This window comes from Salvelinus fontinalis, chromosome 39 (assembly GCF_029448725.1).
Source record: "Salvelinus fontinalis isolate EN_2023a chromosome 39, ASM2944872v1, whole genome shotgun sequence".
Lineage (NCBI taxonomy): Eukaryota > Metazoa > Chordata > Actinopteri > Salmoniformes > Salmonidae > Salvelinus > Salvelinus fontinalis.
The window spans coordinates 6,763,523-6,785,968 of NC_074703.1; the positions used below are offsets into that span (position 1 = coordinate 6,763,523).

Consider the following 22,446-nt stretch of genomic DNA (forward strand, 5'->3'; position numbering starts at 1 on the left):
GATAGTTTTTTATATCTTCTGGGTCAAGGTTTGGCTTTTTCAAGAGAGGCTTTATTACTGCCACTTTTAGTGAGTATGGTACACATCCGGTGGATAGAGAGCCGTTTATTATGTTCAACATAAGAGGGCCAAGCACAGGAAGCAGCTCTTTCAGTAGTTTAGTTGGAATAGGGTCCAGTATGCAGCTTGAAGGTTTAGAGGCCATGATTATTTTCATCATTGTGTCAAGAGATATAGTACTAAAACACTTGACTGTCTCTCTTGATCCTAGGTCCTGGCAGAGTTGTGCAGACTCAGGACAAATGAGCTCTGGAGGAATACGCAGATTTAAAGAGGAGTCCGTAATTTGCTTTCTAATGATCATGATCTTGAATTTATTATTGCTGAAGTGAAAGCCATCCTCTCTTGGGGAATACTGCTTTTTAGTTAGCTTTTCGACAGTATCAAAAATAAATTTCGGATTGTTCTTACTTTCCTCAATTAAGTTGGAAAAATAGGTTTATCGAGCAGCAGTGAGGGCTCTTCGATACTGCACGGTACTGTCTTTCCAAGCTAGTCGGAAGACTTCCAGTTTGGTGTGGTGCCATTTCCGTTCCAATTTTCTGGAAGCTTGCTTCAGAGCTCAGAGCTTCTTTATACCAGGGAGCTAGTTTCTTATGACAAATGTTTTTAGTTTTTAGGGGTGCAACTGCATCTAGGGTATTGCGCAAGGTTAAATTGAGTTCCTCAGTTTGGTGGTTAACTGATTTTTGTCCTGTGACGTCCTTGGGTAGGCAGAGGGAGTCTGGAAGGGCATCAAGGTATCTTTGGGTTTTCTGAGAATTAATAGCACGACTTTTGATGCTCCTTGGTTGGGGTCTGAGCAGATTATTTGTTGCGATTGCAAACGTAATAAAATGGTGGTCCGATAGTACAGGATTATGAGGAAAAACATTAAGATCCACATTTATTCTATGGGACAAAACTAGGTCCAGAGTATGACTGTGACGGTGAGTAGGTCCAGAGACGTGTTGGACAAAACCCACTGAGTCGATGATGGCTCCGAAAGCCTTTTGGAGTGGGTCTGTGGACTTTTCCATGTGAATATTAAAATCACCAAAAATTTGAATATTATCTGCTATGACTACACGGTCCGATAGGAATTCAGGGAACTCAGTGAGGAACGCTGTATATTAAAATCACCATTAAAATAGGCCTGTAAACAGTACCTATAAAAAGGGATTGTGTAGGCTGCATAGATTTCATGACTAAAAGCTCAAAAGTCGAAAACGTTGTTTTTTGTTGTTGTTGTAAATTGAAATTTGCTATCGTAAATGTTAGCAACACCTCCGCCTTTGCGGGATGCACGGGGGATATGGTCACTAGTGTAACCAGGAGGTGAGGACTCATTTAACACAGTAAATTCATCAGGCTTAAGCCATGTTTCAGTCAGGCCAATCACATCAAGATTATGATCAGTGATTAGTTAATTGACTATAACTGCCTTTGAAGTGAGGGATCTAACATTAAGTAGCCCTATTTTGAGATGTGAGGTATCACGATCTCGTTCAATAATGGCAGGAATGGAGGTCTTTATTCTAGTGAGATTGCTAAGGCGAACACCGCCATGTTTAGTTTTGCCCAACCTAGGTCGAGGCACAGACACGGTCTCAATATAAGATGGTTAAATAAAGAGCAAAATTATTGATTATATTATTACTTGTGCCCTGGTCCTATAAGAACTCTTTGTCACTTCCTACGAGCCGGGTTGTGACAAAAACTCACACTCATGTTTAATAAAGGCATCATATAGTGTGTGTGTTGCAGGCTTACAATGATGGCAAAAAACAACACTTGAGAGTTCGCTGACCCTGGTGCTAGAGGGGGTATGCAGCTCGAGGTTGAATGTTTGAAGGGGTATGGGACTATAAAACGTTTGGGAACCATTGCTCTAGCAGATACAGTGTGGGTATAGCCTACTACATGATGAGATTATTATGGATAAGAGCAATAATCTTTTTTTGTTGTCAAATTGCCGTCAAGCACAGGGCCGGATCTACTGCATTTGGGGCCCTGGGACACCGACCTCTTTCAGTTTTTTCCTTAACAAAGAAGCTTGAAACAAGGGAGACTCGAAGCCACGATTAGTGTACCCTGTGGATTCCTAATTAACCAACTGAGTAGTACAATACTAATAGAGGGACATGACAGCTATTGGACAAGACCACAAGGTTTATTTTACGCTGTATGATAAACTTAAATGTTGTATAGACCTCTATTATCTACGTTTCCGTAAATGCGCATTGATGTGTGTAAAATTGATAAGCAAAAACGTGGGATTTTCTCATACGGTGGGGAGAACAAGTATTTGATACACTGCCGATTTTGCAGGTTTTCCTACTTACAAAGCATGTAGAGAGAGGTCTGTCATTTTTATCATAGGTACACTTCAACTGTGAGAGACGGAATCTAAAACAAAAATCCAGAAAATCACATTTTATGATTTTTAAGTAATCAATTAGCATTTTATTGCATGACATAAGTATTTGATCACCTACGAACCAGTAAGAATTCCGGCTCTCACGAATACACACAGTCACTGTTCTATTACCAATGGCAGTTAGGTGATATCTGGCACACAAACATATACTACATGTTGGTCCCATGTTTCATGAGCTGAAATAAAAAATCCCAGACATTTTCAATACGCACAAAAACCTTATAACCTTACCCCTGTTAGTGTGCCTTTCTACCTTTGCCAAGATAATCCATCCACCTGACACGTGTGGCATATCAAGAAGCTGATTAAACAACATGATCATTACACAGGTGCACCTTGAGCTGGGGACAATAAAAGGCCACTAAAATGTTCAGTTTTGTCAGACAACACAATGCCACACTGTCTCAAGTTTTGAGGGAGAGTTCAATTGGCCTGCTGACTGCAGGAATGTCCACCAGAGCAGTTGCCAGATAATTACATTTTCATTTCTCTACCATAAGCTGCCTCCAAAGTAATTTTTAAGAATTTGGCTGTATGTCCAACCGGCTTCACAACCTCAGACTATGTGTAACCACTCCAGCCCAGGACCTCCACATCTGGCTTCTTCAACTACGCAGTTGTTGATCGTCTGAGACCAGCCACCCGGACAGCTGATTAATCTGTGGGTTTGCAAAACCGAAGAATTGCTGCACAAACTGTCAGCAACCTTCTCAGGGAAGTTCATCTGCGTTCTCGTCGTCCTCACCAGGGGTCTTGACCTGACTGCTGTTCGACGTTGTAACTGACTTCAGTAGACAAATGTTCACCTGGCCACTGGCATGCTCGAGAAGTTTGCGTTGTGTGGGCAAGTGGTTTGATGATGTCAACGTTGTGAACAGAGTGCCCCATGGTGACACCACTGCCTCAATGGGGCACTCTTTTCACAACGTTGACATCAGCAAACCGCTCGCCCACACAACCCCATGGTTATGGTATGGGCAGACAAGCTAAGGACAACGAACACAATTGCATTTTATCATTGGCAATTTGAATGCACAGAGATATTGTGACGGCCTGAGGCACATTGTCTTGAGGCCCATTGTCGTGCCATTTTTCCATTGCCATCACCTTTTTTAAGGAATCTGTGACCAACAGATGCATATCTGTATTCCCAATCATGTGAAATCCACAGATTAGGGCCTAATTTATTTATTTCAATTGACTGATTTCTTTTTATGAACTGTAACTCAGTAGAATCTTTGAAATTGTTGTATGTTGAGTTTATATTTTTGCTCAGTATATGTTGAAGTTTGAAGTATTACCTACCTAATTCTGTTCTCCATATCGACGACTGTTGGTTAGCAGGCAAGAGGTGAAGCTGGAGGTGAGATCTTTGCCAGAGCCCCAATGATGGCCATAGCAGCATAGACCAGCTCTTGGCCCCTCAAAGGTACTGGTTGGTCACACACAAACACAAACACACACACACCTTGTGGAACCAACCTGATCTCTGCGTTCACCTTTCTATTTCATATCGTGAAGGTGAAATAAAAAATAAAAACGCGGAACATTGCCTTTAAATTGCACTATAGCACGCGATACTTTTGCGATACAGATTGAATCCAGCAATATGTGTAAACTTTTTCTAATGTTCGGGAGTATGGACCCGAGGAGTTTTATTAAACTCTGGACTCGATTGAATCGGTATCGCCGAAGTTCAGAGCTATAGCGAGATTAAAATTTAAAGGCAATGTTTTTGCGTTAGCAGATCGTGCACTCACGGTAAACGCTGCATATCTCGACTCAATCGGAAATTACGTTTAAATTTCAAATTGATATCATTGCTGGAGTACATTAATTGCTACAAACGACAATGTACACATTTTCAAATCTAGATAGCAGATTTATGACAGACAATCACAGCTAACAATTTCCTTATATTAGTAATTGTTGCGTAATTGTACTGAAGGTAGGTAAGGAGTCAGGCGCAGGAGAGCAGAGATGTCAATGTAGCGTCTTTACTAAGCAAGTACCAAAACGGTACAGGTACAATGTCCATAAACACCCAAGACAAAATAGAACACACAGTTACTCACGGAAGGAGGAAAACAACGCTCCTTACTATACTTAACACACGTTACACATGTGAATAAACTGAGGAACAAACCTCCACGAGCAACAAGAAAATAACCCCGCACAAACCTAAGCGGCGGGAACAGGGGTAAATAAACACTGCAGAAATTAAAGCAAATGAAAACCAGGTGTGAATGAACCAAAGACAAAACCAACGGAAAAGGAAAAATAGATCGGTGATGGCTAGTAGGCCGGCGAAGCCGACCGACGAACACCGCCCGAACAAGGAGAGGAACCACCTTCGGTGGGAGTCGTGACAGTGCCCCCCCTTGACGCGTGGCTCCCGCAGCGTGCTAACGCCGGCCTCGAGGACGACCCGGAGGACGAGGTGCAGGGCGATCCGGATGGAGGTGGTGAAACTCCCTCAGCATCGATGGGTCTAATACGTCCTCCACCGGCACCCAGCATCTCTCCTCAGGGCCGTACCCCTCCCATTCCGCGAGGTACTGAAGGCCCCTCACCCGACGCCTCGAGTCCAGTACGGACCGAACTGCATACGCCGGAGCCCCCTCGATGTCCAGAGGGGGCGGAGGAACCTCCCGCACCTCAGCTTCTTGAAGTGGACCAGCCACCACCGGCCTGAGGAGAGACACATGAAACGAGGGATTAATACAATAATCAGGGGAGCTGTAACCTGTAACACACCTCGTTTATTCTCCTAAGGACTTTAAATGGCCCCACAAACCGCAGACCCAGCTTCTGGCAGGGAAGACGGAGGGGCAGGTTTCGGGTCGAGAGCCAGACCCGGTCCCCCGGTGTGAACACCGGGGCCTCATTGCAGTGACAGTCAGCGCTCGCCTTCTGCCGCCCTTCGGCCCGTTTCAGGTACCCGTGGGCGGCCTCCCAGGTCTCCTTCGAGTGCCTCACCCATTCGTCCACCATAGGAGCCTCGGTCTGGCTCTGATGCCACGATACCAGAACCGGCTGATACCCTAACACACACTAGAAGGGCGATAGGTTAGTAGAGGAGTGGCGGAGTGAGTTCTGGGCCATCTCTGCCCATGGAAGGAACGTCGCTCACTCCCCTGGCCAGTCCTGGTAATACAACCGCAGAAACCTACCCACATCCTGGTTTACTCTCTCCACCTGCCCATTACTCTCGGGATGAAAACCTGAGGTAAGGCTGACCGAGACTCCCAGACGCTCCATGATCGCCTTCCAAACCCTGGACATGAACTGGGGACCCGATCAGAAATGTCCTCAGGCACCCCGTAGTGCCGGATGACGTGTGTAAACAGGGCTTCTGCGGTCTGTAGGGCCATAGGGAGACCGGGTAATGGGAGGAGACGACAGGACTTAGAAAAACAATCCACAACGACCAGGATCGTGGTGTTGCCCTGTAACGGCGGAAGATCGGTCAGGAAGTCCACCAACAGGTGTGACCAAGGCCGCTGTGGAACGGGAAGTGGTTGTAATTTCCCTCTGGGCAGGTGCCTAGGAGCCTTGCACTGAGCGCACACCGAGCAGGAGGAAACATAAACCCTCACGTCCTTGGCCAAAGTGGACCACCAGTTCTTCCCACTAAGACTTTGCACTGTCCTACCGATGCCCGGATGACCAGAGGAGGGTGACGTGTGAGTCCACCAGATCAATATGTCGCGAACATCGAACGGAACGTACACCGGTCCAGCTGGACACTGTGGTGGAGTAGGCTCTGAATGTGACGCCTGCTCGATGTCCGCGTCCACCTCCCATACCACCGGTGCCACCAGACAATAGGCCGGAAATATGGGAGTGGGATCGAAAGGACCGCTCCTCTGTATCATACAGTCGTGACAGTGCGTCTGCCTTAGTGTTCTGGGAACCTGGTCTATATGTCATAGTAAACCTAAACCGGGTGAAAAACATAGCCCACCTTGCCTGGCGAGGGTTCAGTCTCCTCGCCGCCCGGATGTACTCCAGATTACGGTGGTCAGTCCAGATGAGAAAAGGGTGTTAAGCCCCATCAAGCCAATCTCTCCACACCTTCAGAGCCCTGACGACAGCCAACAACTCCCGGTCCCCCAAGTCGTAGTTTCGCTCCGCCGGGCTGAGCTTCCTCAAAAAGAAAGCACAGGGGCGGAGCTTCAGTGGCATACCGGAGCACTGTGAGAGCACGGCTCCAAACCCAGCCTCGTACGCGTCCACCTCCACTATGAATGCCAAAGAGGGATCCGGATGCGCCAGCACGGGAGCCGAGGTAAACAGAGCCTTCAGGCGACCAAAAGCTCTGTCCGCCTCAGCCGACCACCGCAGACGCACCGGTCCCCCCCTTCAGCAGTGAGGTAATGGGAGCAGCCACCTGCCCAAAATCCCGGATTAACCTCCGGTAGTAGTTGGCAAACCATAAAAACCGCTGCACTTCCTTTACCGTGGTGGGAGTCGGCCAATTACGCTCGGCTGCAATACGGTCACACTCCATCACCAACCCTGATGTTGAAATGCGATATCCTAGGAAGGAGACGGCCTGTTTGAAGAACAAGCATTTCTCAGCCTTGACGTACAGGTTATGCTCCAACAGTCGCCCAAGTACTCTGCGCACCAGAGACACATGGGCGGCGCGTGTAGCGGAATATATCAGAATGTCATCGACATAAACCACCACACCCTGCCCGTGCAGGTCCCTGAGAATCTCGTCTACAAAGGATTGGAAGACTGCTGGAGCATTCTTCAATCCGTACGGCATGACGAGGTACTCATAAGGGCCGGATGTGTTACTAATCGCTGTCTCCGACGGATGTCCTCGCGCAAACTGCACCTATAGTGATCGATCTGGGCCCTGTCGTTCCATCTCGCACCGGCAGCCAAGGTCCGGAACTCCAGTGCGAAGTCCTGCGCGCTCCTCGTCTCCTGCCTCAGATGGAACAGACGTTCACCCGCCGCTCGGCCCTCAGGTGGGTGATCGAACACTGCCCGAAAGCGGCGGGTGAACTCTGGGTAGTGGTCCCTCGCCGAGTCGGCCTCATTCCACACCACGTTGGCCCACTCCAGGGCTTTGCCTGAGAGGCAGGAGATGAGGGCGTTCATGCTCTCACGTCCCGAAGGAGCCAGGTGAACGGTTGCCAGGTAGAGCTCTAGCTGGAGTAGGAACCCCTGGCACCCGGTACTCCCTCGGGAGCCCGAGCCGAATACCACTGGAACCAGGCAACGAATGAGAGGATTGTGGGGCTGGTTGTAGTGTGGCTGGTGGAGGTGTAGGAAGGCCATCTCTCTCCCACCTATCCATCGTCGCCATCACCTGATCCATGCTGTTCCCAGACGTTGCAGTACTGCCGTGTGTTGTTGAACCCGCTCCTCCATAGATATCTGCTCCTGCTGACTCCATAATTCGGGTGCGGGGTTCTGTTGCGTAATCGTACTGAAGGTAGGTAAGGAGTCAGGCGCAGGAGAGCAGAGATGTCAATGTAGCGTCTTTACTAGGCAAGTCCCAAAACGGTACAGGTACAATGTCCATAAACGCCCAAGACAAAATAGAACACACAGTTACTCACAGAAGGAGGAAAACAACACTCCTTACTATACTTAACACACGTTACACATGTGAATAGACTGAGGAACAAACCTCCACGAGCAACAAGAAAATAACCCCGCACAAACCTAAGCGGCGGGTACAGGGGTAAATAAACACGCAGAAATTAAAGCAAATGAAAACCAGGCATGAATGAACCAAAGACAAAACCAACGGAAAAGGAAAAATGGATCGGTGATGGCTAGTAGGCCGGCGACGCCGACCGCCGAGCACCGCCCGAACAAGGAGAGAAATCACCTTCGGTGGGAGTCGTGGCAGTAATATTAAAATGTTCTTGTAGAAATTGTCCAATGTCAATATGTTTTGCATAGCATAACTTATATTTCAATACATAATAGCTTTATAAAACACTCATGACTAGTGATGACTAGTGTTTACAGTCATGGTAGCACATAGAGCTAGAGGACTCTTCTTTGCAATTATAGTGTCCGTGACAGCATGGGCAGCACCATTGAGGCTATCTCCATTTTGAAGTAGTCAGTTTTCTTCACAAGTGCTGATCCCTCCTGATGACCCGGTTGGACATGACTCCAACAGGGTCACCAGAAGGGTTCAGCCAGTGACGTTGGAAGTCCCACCCAGTTGACTGCATTAAAATGTTGGAAGCCCTCAATGGTGCTGCTCATGCTGATAAGGCCACAAGAGGCCTCTATCATTCTCTGTGTTGTAGCCAAATAACACCCATTTTAAATGATATACCCATGATGCTTTGCATTAATTATTCAAAGGAGCCACTGTCATTAGTCTTAACATCACCAAGGCCCTGAGGTGCGTTCTGTTCGCTTGAATGTTTGCTATGTTGTGGAACAGTTTGTACTGAAAAACCATGTGTTTAATACCATTCCATTTACTCCATTACGGACATTGTTATGAGTTGTCCTCCCCTCACCAGCCTCCACCGTTGAGAGTATCCCTAGCCTATATCCAAGAATCTTGACTGAAATCCTTTTCTTCATTTATGTATGATAATGTGACTGATTTCATTTATGTATGACAATGTGAATGGTTTCCATCCCAGTGCTGACAGAGGGGGAAATCATGTGGGAGGGAGCCTGAGGGTTGCTGGCATCAATATCTCAGGTGCCTCTCCAACCCAATGTGTGATCGTGCGTCTGTGTGTGTATATCGGAGAGGTTGGATAAAAAAGCACTTCCATCTCATAAGGACTAATACAAGTTTATCTCATCTTCATTTAGTTTAGCTAATTAAAGATATTTTCTCCAGTGATCTGTAACTGCAGCAGCAACAACTGTCTCTCCTTCTCACTGGGATCTTTACACCATATGCCCATCCCAAATGGCCCTTTGTTGTGCATTTTTCACTAGGGCTAATAAAGATCTGCTCAAAAGTAGACACTACACTTGACACAATCAAGCACAATGATGACAAGACATTTACATTTTAGCAGACACTCTTATCCTGTCTAGGACTGGGGTGCCGCTAGCGGCACACCCCCCCCCCACACTCCACTGAAAAGGCAGAGCGCGAAATTCAAAAAATATATATTTTTTAAATATTTAACTTTCACACATTAAAGTCCAATACAGCTAATGAAAGACACAGATCGTGTGAATCCAGCCAACATGTCCGATTTTTAAAATGTTTTACAGGGAAGACACAATATGTAAAGATATAAATCTATTAGCTAAACTCATTAGCATAAGACACCATCTTTTATTTGTCCACCAACACCAGTAGCTATCACCAATTCGGCTAAACTAAGATATTGATAGCCACTAACCAAGAAAAAAACTCATCAGATGACAGTCTGATAACATATTTATGGTATAGGATAGGTTTTGTTAGAAAAATGTGCATATTTCAGGTACATGTCATAGTTTACAATTGCACCCACCGTCACAAATGGACTAGAATAAATATATGGAGCAACGTGTTTACCTACTTACTAATCATCAAACATTTCGTAAAAATACACAGCATACACTAATCGAAAGACACAGATCCTGTGAATACAGACAATATTTCAGATTTTCTAAGTGTCTTACAGCGAAAACACAATAAATCGTTATATTAGCATACCACATATGCAAACGTTACCAGAGCATTGATTCTAGCCAAAGAGAGCGATAACGTAAACATCGCCAAAATATATTAATTTTTTCACTAACCTTCTCAGAATTCTTCAGATGACACTCCTGTAACATCATATTACACAATCCATATACAGTTTGTTCGAAAATGTGCATATTTAGCCACCAAAATCATGGTTAGACAATGACAAAAGTTGCCCTGCTGGTCAGACAATGTCGTGCGCCATATTAGACAGTGATCTAGCCGTATACATAAATACTCATAAACGTGACTAAAAAATATAGGGTGGACAGCGATTGATAGACAATTTAATTCTTAATACAATCGCTGATTTACATTTTTTAAATTATCCTTACTTTTCAATACAGTTTGCGCCAAGCGAAGCTACGTCAAACAAGATGGCGTCCTAAGCGATTAACATTTCTCGACAGAAACACGATTTATCATAATAAATTGTTCCTACTTTGAGCTGTTCTTCCATCAGAATCTTGGGCAAAGAATCCTTTCTTGGGTCTAATCGTCTTTTGGTCGAAAGCTGTCCTCTTGCCATGTAGAAATGCCCATTGCGTTCGGCATGAACTGGAACCGTGCCCAGAGATTCACAGTGTCTCAGAAATAAATGTCCCAAAATCGCACTAAACGGAAATAAATTGCTATAAAACGGTTTAAATTAACTACCTTATGATGTTTTTAACTCCTATAACGAGTAGAAACATGACCGGAGAAATATAACTGGCTTCACTAGTGCTTGGAAAAAGTGCAGGTCGGTGTCCTCCGCGCGCCTGACGCAGCAGGAAAGGAATTCCTACATACACGTGTTTTTGTTTTATAGGGGCTGTGATTGCGCAATCGATACCATTCAAATCGTCATCACGTAAAGGCATCCAGGGGAAGACGTAAGCAGTGCAATAGCAATAACAGTGGCCTTTAAACTGACTCCAGATCAGGGGCCAAAATGTGTGAAATCTGACTCCATGTCAGGGAAATTGCTGTAGAATGAGTTCTGTTCCACTCAGATACAAAATTTCAACGGCTATAGAAACTAGAGACTGTTTTCTATCCAATAATAATAATAATATGCATATTGTACGATCAAGAATTTAGTAGGAAGCCGTTTCAAAAATTACACTATTTACATAAATAGTGACAACAGCACCCCCTAGCCTCAACAGGTTTTAAACAGAGCAACTAGGGTGAAGTGCCTTGCTCAAGGGCACATCAACAGATTTTTCACCTAATCAACTCGGGGATTCAAACCCACAACCTTTCAGTTACTGGCCCAATGCACTTAACCACTAGGCTACCTGCCTAGTTTTCCTGTTAGCAGAATTGAATACCCAATATGAACTCTGTTACATCAATGCATTGGTTGAACAAGCCGTTTCAGAACACCTGGATGACTCTGAGGGTGATGTTAATGGATCAGGACACATGGGTTCAATCTTCACTGTCCCAGCAATAGACACCAACAAAATGATTATGAACTGTAATGAGGAAAACAGGTCAAGCAAACAGGATATGACTCACAAGGTTGCTTCCTGTCACAACGAAACAGTGTACTCATTCACTCACTTTCTCTTTCTCAGTCATTATTGATATTGTTGTACTGTAATAGATTAAGAATTTGGCTTTTGGCCCATTGGGTAAAAGCTGACATACACTGCCCAGCAGTTGTATAATGTGTTCTACAATGGGGGTAATTCTTTCATTGTTAACATCTTGCGTCTGTCGATGATGTGAATGCAATGCAATTTTGGTTCAAAACCTTTTCTGACACATTAGTTTAGTGAAAGATATGTAAGACTGTTTGAATATGATGGATGAAATACCTTTGTGCCTGAAGTGATGATGATATGAATATTATGTGGAAAGTCTTTTCAAGCTTATGTGTGGCATGAAGAGTGTCTGCTTCTACTATTATAACAACTTGGGTCCCATTGTAGCAATCCAGATTCATACCACGTTCATACTCTTAATGGTGTTAAGAATGAACAAGAATTCAGGAGAGAGGACCAGACTTGAACGCAACTACTTTAACTAGCCATGAACGCGGCTCCCTTGCAACTCAACAAACACCAGCTTCTACTCGTTGCCAATCAGCATCCACACCTGTTTGCAACACCAGCATATGTAAAAATGGCAGGTTTCTATGTTTTGTAAAAAAAAAAAAGAAGATAAAGATAAGTGTTTCCAATGATAGAATCAACCGATTAGTAGATAATAAGTAGTCAATATCTACTCACAATTGGTCAAAATCACATGACGCACATTGATGATGTATTTGGAAACACTTATCTTCCTCTACAAAACTTAGAAACGCACCATTTTCACACATGTTGATGTTGGTGTGATGCTAGAAATTATGAATATGAAGTTGAAAAATGGCGAAGTTTCCCTTTAAACCTGACCAAACTAACATTCTGCCTCTTTGTTCTGCAGTGCATGTCTGTTGCACCACATTGCCTTACTAGCCTTATCAAGTGTTGCATCCCTCACCTTCTCCACCTTCTCTATAGGATCTCTTACGTTCTTCCAAAGATCTCCTGGGGGGATTGGCGTCACCACAGCAGCCTATCTACCACGGCCTGATGATGATGTCTACCTGAGACTCCAAGCCAAACTCTACGGAGACCATCCCCTGGATCCTTCAACCGCAGCCTGTGGCTTCATCCCGTCCATTCTCACATCCATTCAATTTCCTCAATAAATATTCTAAACTCATTTCCATGTCTGCTCCTTAAACTCGGGAATTTGAAATAGTTTTTTATTGACTTTAACAAGGAACACATTTACAAGTTGCAAAACCATCCACAAGTGTCACGATCGTGTGGGGGATTTACGGACCAAAATGCAGCAGTTGGAAAATAAGCCATCTTCTTTTATTTTAAAAGATGACAAACAATAAACACGAAACACTTTAACAAAATAACAAAACGACCGTGAAGCTACAAACGTTGTGCACATACATACAGGCTACAAACGTTCTACATAGACAATTACCCACACCCAATGAGAGCCTATGGCTACCCTAAATAAGGCTCCCAATCAGAGACAACCGAAATCAGCTGTCTCTAATTGGGAACTCATTCAGGTAACCATAGACTCTCCTAGATAACTAACCAACATAGACAACACTAGACATATACACTCAACACAAAACCATCTACTACACCCCATAACCCCTTTACCAAATAAACACCCAAAACCAACAAAACATAAACATTACCCATGTCACACCCTGACCTAACTAAAATAATAAAGAAAACCAAGAATAATAAGGCCAGGGCGTGACAACAAGCAAACTCATGTTGCCTGCCCTCTCCATCCCAAATTGGTTGTCTATAGGCTACAGAGAAGCATACAGTAAATCAAGTATAATATTACAAACAAAGAATTACAATAACTTCATAATACATCAGCAATATATAGAATATATAGGATCAATATGTTATATAGCAAATGTAGGGTACACAAATCAGATCAAATGATTCAGTCATACTGGCATTTGAACTATAAGATGATGTGGTCTCAGATGCACAGTTTTGTTCACACAAATGATAGGCTACTTCTTAAATAAGCATTATTTGGGGCTCAACGCAGCCTGATGTTGGCTACCATGGAAACCATTAAATGTGCTTTTGTGCTAATATTTATCGAATTGCATATTCAATTTTAACAGTCCTTCCAAGTGAGGGTAAATTGATTCTTGTCATACTTCAGTGTGTAGAAATGCGCTAGAATGAAGGCTATATGACCCCACGTTGAGACGCATGAGGGAGCTCTGTGCGCTTTGGATAGGTTTATGGTACCCTTTTACGCGGGTAAAATGTTAATGTTTCTCTACACCTAGGGACACAATAAAGCACAAACTTACGTCGATAGAACCAAATACAATGTTGTGTGTCATTGACATATGGTCGATCTATGTTTAGAATTCTTCTTTAGGCCGAAAAGGTTAGCCGACGCCTTTGGTGAGCCCAGCGAATATTTACGCACCAAGAATGTTTAACCATTTCCGTGCCCGCAGCGTGACTGTTTTATTAACCTTGGGTTGTACACACAAAATATGCAATAAAGTACTCCAAATCAATCGGGGCATGAACTCTGTGCAGTAATAAATAAATATGTTATTTGTCTTCTCTGTCTGTTGGCAAGGAGACCCTGGTGTCCAGAGCTGTTTATCAGCTATATACAATGCGTCCTCTACAGAAAATATAACCGTGCGCTAACTCGTGGGTTAATATATAATTTGGACCATATGGCATTTTAAAATCCACCCTTTATTTCAGTGGCACTTCGATCTGTGTGGACCTAGCTAATGATGCCCAATTAGTCATTAAACAGGACCAAAAGACGAGCCTTGTGTGGTTTCACATTTGCTAATATTTGCTCGTCAAATATTTCCTTTGAAACGTTTACAGCGCATTTTATCTGCTGGCTGGTCAAGAGACATCTGCGAGGGTTTTCCTCGTCCTTTTTTTCTAAATGAAAGTCCCAATTGGTCCCCCCCACATTCGCCCTATCCGACTATTTGTTCATGCTTGAAAGAAAATGTAATAAAAGAGTCTGAATGATGGATTTATGATTTATCAGAAGCACTTTACCATATGGCAGTCGACATCGGGACAGATTTTCAAATGTTAGCTTTAAAAAAAGGAGACTCGATCGGACTAATCTTAAACACTGACTTGGGAAAGGATGCTCAAGTCACGTGACCCGAGACGTGTCGCTTGGAGATGGAATACAGTAAATGGAATTAACTTACCTTTGGTGTCACGTGTGAAATTCGATTTTGAAAGGCCAAATGAGTATATTCATTAGCCCAACAGAAAACATGTAGATTGTTCTTGACACAGCATATGGTCCATCTTCAGGATACAATACTGAATTATGCGCATAATTGTCTAGAGAGAGCAGTGGATGCGAGCTTCCTATTCCCTTATATTATGTACCTTAACAAATAGTTATCAGAAATTGAATAGCCAAACGGACTATACTTGAAACCCGTCTAGATGTAAGCCACTGTAGTCCACTGTAAATACACTGCATGTGAGATAAAAATGTCCCCTTTTGGCCCTACAGTTTATTACATGGCATTGCATTCTTCTGCTTCAAGTTCACAATTGCAAAAGCTGTTTTAATAGGTCTAGTTAACCCATAATAAACTTTTTTTTACAAAAATCTTGGGGCAATAATTTTGACCACAACGTTGAAAACAAATTTTACATTGGCACTTTATAAGGGTCATCCATATTTATATCCTATAATGTGTGGGGTTAAATATTGTGGTTCGCAGCTTGACTTCCAGACAATCGGTTACTTGAGAGTCAGGTACAGTAGGCCTACATGCAATATTGACATTTCTCCTATCAGACCACTACGTCATCTAGAAAAGGCTAATAGGGTATATATTTGTGAAGTCGCGCGTGATTCCTGTCAGTGGCGACCTGTGCAACAGACAGGTGTGAATTGGCATCCCCTCAGACTCCGAATATTCACATTTTACAGGTAAGGTGTTTTATGCACTTTACAATCAGGTCAGTGCATTTTGGGGATGAAGTTCCTCATATAACAGTTTATTCTCTTGTTTATCAAAGGAACATCAGCACTGTATACAGGAATGATCTTGTTGTTTCATTTGATACGGCTCTGAAGAACCAATTGACATGTGTGGAACAAATGTGGACCTGTCAAACGAAGGTAGGTCTATATGCAAACGAAGGACTAACTATAATGTGTTAGAAGATTACTTTACATTGAATTGAGTGGAGACATTTTTTCCAACAATATTCAAAGAAATGTTGATGCATGAAGCGGTAAAATAGGTTTAAATCTTATAAAAGTTATTTTATTCTGTTCTATTCTAAGGGAGCGGGTGTGTCAATCAGCTTGGTGGGGTGTTTCTGAACGGGAGGCCGCTTCCAGCATATAAAAGGAGGAAGATGATCGAACTGGCATCGGAAGGTGTGCGCCCATGCGAGATCTCCAGAATTCTGCAGGTGCGTATCAACAGGCTTATAGGAGCTCGTGTTTGCGCCCTATTCGATATTATTCGATACATGAAAAGCATAATTTGTTTTATTATTAATTTAATTTAATAAATTAAATAGTTGTTAAATGGTGTGCTTTCAATGATCTAGTAGTACTTCTGTTATTGTGCTCTGATGGTGGATATGAATCGTGCGTCAATTCATGAAAACCCAAATGTGCACTCCACGCTGGCAGGTGTCAAATGGCTGCGTCAGCAAGATTTTGAGCAGGTACCACAAAACCGGCCTCCTGGACCCGAAGGCGACCGGAGGTAGTAGACCTCGACTCCTCACCCCCGAAGTCATCTCGAAAATAATTGAATGCAAGACGAAAAACCCAACAATATTCGCCTGGGAAATCAGAAAAAAGCTCGCGGCCGAAAGAATCTGTAAATCGGCCAAAGTTCCCAGTGTAAGTGAGATCACAAGCTACACCAGAATGATACAAAGTGTGTACAACTGTGAGGGAAATAACTCTATTTTTTCGATTCATTTAAGTATTAATTTCTCCTTGTCAAAAGGTGTCCTCTGTAAACCGAATTCTCAGGAAAATTCAACTCGACTCTGCGATGTTGAGTGTGGAGATTTCTGGGCACCGCCCCAGATACCCAGGTAGGCTACACATCGTACATCTTGATCTGGCAGAAATACACACATTTATGCCACATACACTGTGCGCAATTTGAAAAACAAAGCCATATAGTCTACTTGTATGCGTTCCAGGTCTTCTAGTGGAGACCCCAACGCAGTCAGTAGTGAAGGAGAGGGAGGAGATGGAGACAGTTGAGGTGAACGAGCTCCAGCCTCCTGGGCCCCAGCATCGCAACCGCACCACCTTCACCTTGGAACAGAGCAGAGTGTTAGAGCAAGGTAGGCCTGTACAGTAGTGGACTTTAGGCAGAACAATGTCCTACTTTTACTACGACAACTGTTTATGTACATGTAGGCTGTGTGTTTATGTGGAGTGGATACATTAATGATTAGTCTTAAACGACTTAGTTTGATTGGACTTATTCCTATTTCAACAAGGCTTGTTTTAGAACAGTTGGAAAAGTTGTTATCCTTTCAAGCTGACCTTTGAGTGCTCTCTCATTCTATTTTTTCCTCCCAAACTGAGCAGAATTCACACGGAGCCACTACGCAGACATGTTCACCAGGGAAAAACTGGCATCTGAGATCCAACTTCCAGAGGACACCATCAAGGTTACATGACACAAACTATGCATGCAACCTATGTCATTTCCTGTAAAATGACCTGTAACACTGAGCTACATCTGTTATAATTGCCATTCCTCTTTGAAGGTGTGGTTCTCAAACAGAAGAGCAAAATGGAGGAGGGAAGCCAAGTATAAGAGCAGTGTCCACGGAGCACATAGTGAGTGTGTGTATTTTTGTTTATTATGGATCCCCATTTGCTGCTGCCAAGGAAACAGCTACTCTTCCTGGGGTCCAGCAATATTAAGGCAGTTGTATACTATTTAAAATATATGACATTATATTTAATAACACTTTTCACAAGACATTAAGTGTGTTCCCTCAAGCCATTACTCTACGATCACATCTCTACAGTACAAAATCCATGTGTATGTGTGTGTAGAGTGCGTGTCTTATCATGTGTGTGTGTGTCTGTGTGTGTCTATTCACAGTCCATAAGGTGTATTTTTATCTGTTTAAAAAAGAAGATGGGCCTCCCGGGTGGCGCAGTGGTCTAGGGCACTGCATCGCAGTGCTAACTGCGCCACCAGAGTCTCTGGGTTCGCGCCCAGGCTCTGTCGCAGCCGGCCGCGACCGGGAGGTCCGTGGGGCGACGCACAATTGGCATAGCGTCGTCCGGGGTAGGGAGGGTTTGGCCGGTAGGGATATCCTTGTCTCATCGCGCTCCAGCGACTCCTGTGGCGGGCCGGGCGCAGTGCGGCCAACCAAGGGGGCCAGGTACACGGTGTTTCCTCCGACACATTGGTGCGGCTGGCTTCCGGGTTGGAGGCGCGCTGTGTTAAGAAGCAGTACGGCTGGTTGGGTTGTGCTTCGGAGGACGCATGGCTCTCCCGAGCCCGTACGGGAGTTGTAGCGAAGAGACAAGGTAGTAATTACTAGCGATTGGATACCATGAAAATTGGGGTGAAAATTGGGGAGAAAACGGGATAAAAAAATTTAAAAAAAATAAATAAAAAGAAGAAGATTATTCTGCTTGCATACGTTACCTGATGTGGAATCGAATTCCACGTTTGTCAAATGGTTGTGCATCCAGACGTATTTGCCATTCCTTTTGCCTCATTCCTCTCAACCATAACATGTTTCAATTCATCAATCCACAGGGATTTAACCGTTTTTACAGTCACTTTCTTAATGGGTCCATGCTTATTAGTAACTGTAAAAATCTATTTCATAAAATGTGTCAAGTGCAGCATCTGGTTGCTCCTCAATACACTGGCATTACACTGGGGCGGCAGGTAGCCTAGTGGTTAGAGCGTTGGACTAGTAACCGAAAGGTTGCAAGTTTGAATCCCTGAGCTGACAAGGTAAAAATCTGTTGTTCTGCTGCTGTACAAGGCAGTTAACCCACTGTTCCTAAGCTGTCATTGACAATAATGGCTGACTTGTCTAGTTAAACAAAGGTAAAATAATTACACACCATACACCAACAAATGTTCTTCACATCAACAACATAGGAATCACTACAACACTTCTTGTATGACCTCTTATAAAGTATATTAGGCCCAGCCTTCAGAACTTTGGTTTTCCTAGATATGGCTACTATATTGTGATCATTACATACGATGGATTTGGATACTGCTTTAAAGCAAATCTCTGCAGCATTAGTAAAGATGTGATCAATACATGTTGATGATTTCATTTCTGTGCTGTTTGTAACTACCATGGAAGGTTAACTGATAAAGTGAACCAGGTTGCAGGCACTGATTGCAGTTTGAAGCTTTTTCTTGAGTGGGCAGCGTGATGAATGCCAGTCAGTATTTAAATCACCCAGAAAATATACCTCTGTTGATATCACATACATTATCAAGCATTTCACACGTTATCCAGATACTGACTGTTAGCACTTGGTGGTCTATAGCAGCTTGAGAGGGAGAGAATAACAGTTCACTTTTCTTTTAAAAGCTCCATTTCTGATGAACCAAAAGAACAAAGATTTCCCTTCAGTGAATTCGATGACAACAACCAACTCAATGACTCAACAGGTACATAAACAAGCTAAGCCCCCTGAAACATACTGCATTTCAGGAGTTTTAACACCATATTGTTATGCAAATTGAGTATATACACCGCTACAATTGAAAACAATTCATGTGTAGTTAAATGTTAATACCCTTGCAGGAAGTTACCAGCTGACTAACTAAATGTTATGTTTATCTTGTTTGTGGTGTCATTTCAACTGTGTTTAGACTCACTGGAGTCAGAGGGAGAGTTTGGGAGTACAGTTTGACACTTCATGCTCAGAAATCTCCCAGAGATATGGTCCAGCTACTACAACAGAGAGAGGTGATTAAGCGTTTATTATGTTTTTTTATAAGAGGGGGGCAAAGCCCTTCTTCTGGAGAGCCACTTACCATGCAGGTTTATGCTCCAGCCCTGCCCTAACTCAGCCAACTCCACAAATCAACTGCTCCGTTTCTCAAAGAGAACCTAGCAAAATCTGGTGTGTTAGGGGAGGGCCGAAGCAAAATCCTACACATTCACCAGAGCTCAAGGATAATTGGCCAACCCTGCCATTTCAGAGATGTACCTATAAAACACAATGTGAAGAGTGAATGAATGTACTACCTCACCTACAGGTATAGGAGGAACAGAAGTGTTGGGCTATAGAGGCATCTCCATTCCACTTCCATCCTCAGCATCTCAATACTCAGGCAGCACCACGTTCCCATTGGTCCATCTCCAGGACGAGAGGACTCCATCGACTCACCATGCAGAGAGGTTCATTTTCCCATTGGCTCATCATTACACAGACGTGAGGACAGTCTTCCCATTGGCTCATCAGACTGAGATGGGACATTCACTGAACTATCATTGGGATGATGGGTCAGATTTCCGATTGGCTCATCACCAAACAGATGAAAGGTTTCTATTGGCTCATCACAGGGAGAGGACTGGTGGTCCATCGCTTATTTGACAGAATGTGTCTCCCCTTTTCTCGCATCAGTGAATGTCAGAGCCAAACATTCATACACACACACACCTCTATGGCTCTGCTGATTACTACTGGGCAGGGTATGCAACAGAGTCAGTACAGAGACATTCCAATCATGACCTGTGTTTAAAATGACATTTCTACAGGCTATTGCAACATATCTCAGTGAAATTGATGAGTTGTTCTGTTTTGAAAAGTATTTTCAGTAATAAAAAGCGAGTTTGTATTAGTTGTTATTAGTTCTTTCTTGATATACCCACTGAATTGTACCATATCATCATCTTTGAAGAGTTGAGACTATCATCTTTAGGCAGGAGAGGGCGACAGAGTCCTATGGATACATTCTTTCTCTCGCTGCCAGATAAATGAATCAGCTTGTTTGAGGGGGATCAGTTTGAGCGGACACAGAATTGCTAATCTTGATCACATAATGCAAAGTTATTTTGGATGCAAGGTGCTTGGTAGATCAGTGATTCTGCAATGCAATCCATCTCAAACACACAATCTCTCTGAGAGAAAGAAGAATGCTGACAGTGCAGTGGGGTATCTATTTTCTGTCAGTGCTCAGTATCTCCACCAGAAATAGTCATACCCTGAGACCCAGACTAAGGTATCCCTGGGGGCCCAGACTACGTTATCCATGGGGGCCCAGACTACGGTATCCCTGGGGGCCCAGACTACGGTATCCCTGGGGGCCAAGACTAAGGTATCCCTGGGGGCCCAGACTACGATATCTCTGTGGGCCTAGACTACGGTATCCCTGGGGGCCCAGACTAAGGTATCCCTGGGGGCCTAGACTATGGTATCCCTGGGGGCCCAGACTACGGTATCCCTGGGGGCCAAGACTAAGGTATCCCTGGGGCCCAGATTACGGTATGAATGTCTGTTGCTCCGACTAAGATGTTACAACAGTGATTCTGCTAATCAGGTCCTAGTGAGCAGCTAATTGGTAGAGTCAGGTGGGTTAAATAATCGTTGGAGCGAGAGTCTGAAGGAGGGTAGTTCTACAAGAGGAAGATTGGGCACCTCTGCTGTACTGCATCCCCTCCACTGGAACCGTGAATCAAAAGAGTTGCCCAAAAACACTCAAAGCCAAGAGACTGTTGTAGTTCTGTGAGGTTTTCCAGTGGCTCTTTAAGAATGAATCTTTCCTCGATTACCCACACCCTCTCTGAAAATGTATTGAGGTTGAGCAGGCGAGGAGATACCTGAGGAATGGCAGAAAGACGAGTTGAGATAGAACCATTAGCTCAGAGAGCGATCCAAGTTCAGTTTTTAAGATGGAATTCTCTTGTAGGCTTTGGAAGGGAGCATGCATACTTCAGCACGGTGACTGAGCAGGATCAACACATAAACACAACACAGGGTCTGAGCATAAACTCCATAGCACCACTTACATATTTCTGAGGTCACTGCAACAAGCTTTTAAATGACATAAATCATCATGATTGATTGTTTGATTAAGGTTTTTGCAAGAGGATCCCATTGTGTGTACAATGTTGCTCTTGCCTTTGGGAATAGTCCAGCGCAAGGTTCACAAATTCCTTTTCCGAATAATTTCTCATTAAGATTTTTCCGTTGTTTTTTTTCCCAGTAGTGGAAAAAGTACCCAATTGTCAAAGTAAAGATACCTTAATAGAAAATGACCCAAGTAAAAGTGAAAGACACCCAGTAAAATGCTACTTGAGTAAAAGTATTTGGTTTTAAATATGCTTAAGTATCAAAAGTAAACGTAATTGCTCAAATATACTTAAGTATAAGAAGTAAAATTAAAAGTCTAAATTATTTATATTAAGCAAACCATTTTCTTGTATTTTTATTTATTTACGGATAGCCAGGGGCACACTCCAACACTCAGACATCATTTACGAATGAAGCATGTGTGTTTAGTGAGTCCTCCAGATCAGAGGCAGCAGGGATGACCAGGGATGTTCTCTAGAAAAGGACATGAATTAGACAATTTTCCTGTCCTGCTAAGCATTCAAAATGTAACAAGTACTTTTGGGTGTCATTCATACCGTAATCTGAAAATCTATGGCGTAAAAAGTACATTCTTTTCTTTCGGAATGTAGTGAAGTAAAAGTAGTCAAAAATATACTTAAGTAGTAATTTAAATACT

At 43.5% G+C, this 22,446-nt stretch overlaps 1 protein-coding gene across 1 annotated transcript; it reads left to right on the plus strand.

Moving 5' to 3' along the window:
- Positions 1–12,986: 12,986 nt before the first annotated feature.
- On the plus strand, positions 12,987–20,541 carry pax4 (paired box 4). Its single transcript, XM_055905292.1, has 10 exons — positions 12,987–15,851; positions 16,020–16,150; positions 16,377–16,592; positions 16,702–16,792; positions 16,904–17,050; positions 17,301–17,383; positions 17,483–17,555; positions 19,298–19,377; positions 19,582–19,678; positions 19,972–20,541. The coding sequence occupies exons 1-10, from the start codon at positions 15,818–15,820 to the stop codon at positions 20,307–20,309; spliced, it is 1,290 nt and encodes a 429-aa protein (XP_055761267.1). The 5' UTR covers positions 12,987–15,817; the 3' UTR covers positions 20,310–20,541.
- The last annotated feature ends 1,905 nt before the right edge of the window (positions 20,542–22,446 follow it).

Coding starts and splice junctions, on each gene's coding strand:
- pax4 (XM_055905292.1), top strand. CDS start 15,818: ATGTGTGGAACAAATGTGGACCTGTCAAACGAAG. Junction 16,593..16,701: donor AATCGGCCAAAGTTCCCAGT/GTAAGTGAGATC, acceptor CCTTGTCAAAAG/GTGTCCTCTGTAAACCGAAT. Junction 19,378..19,581: donor CCAACTCAATGACTCAACAG/GTACATAAACAA, acceptor AACTGTGTTTAG/ACTCACTGGAGTCAGAGGGA.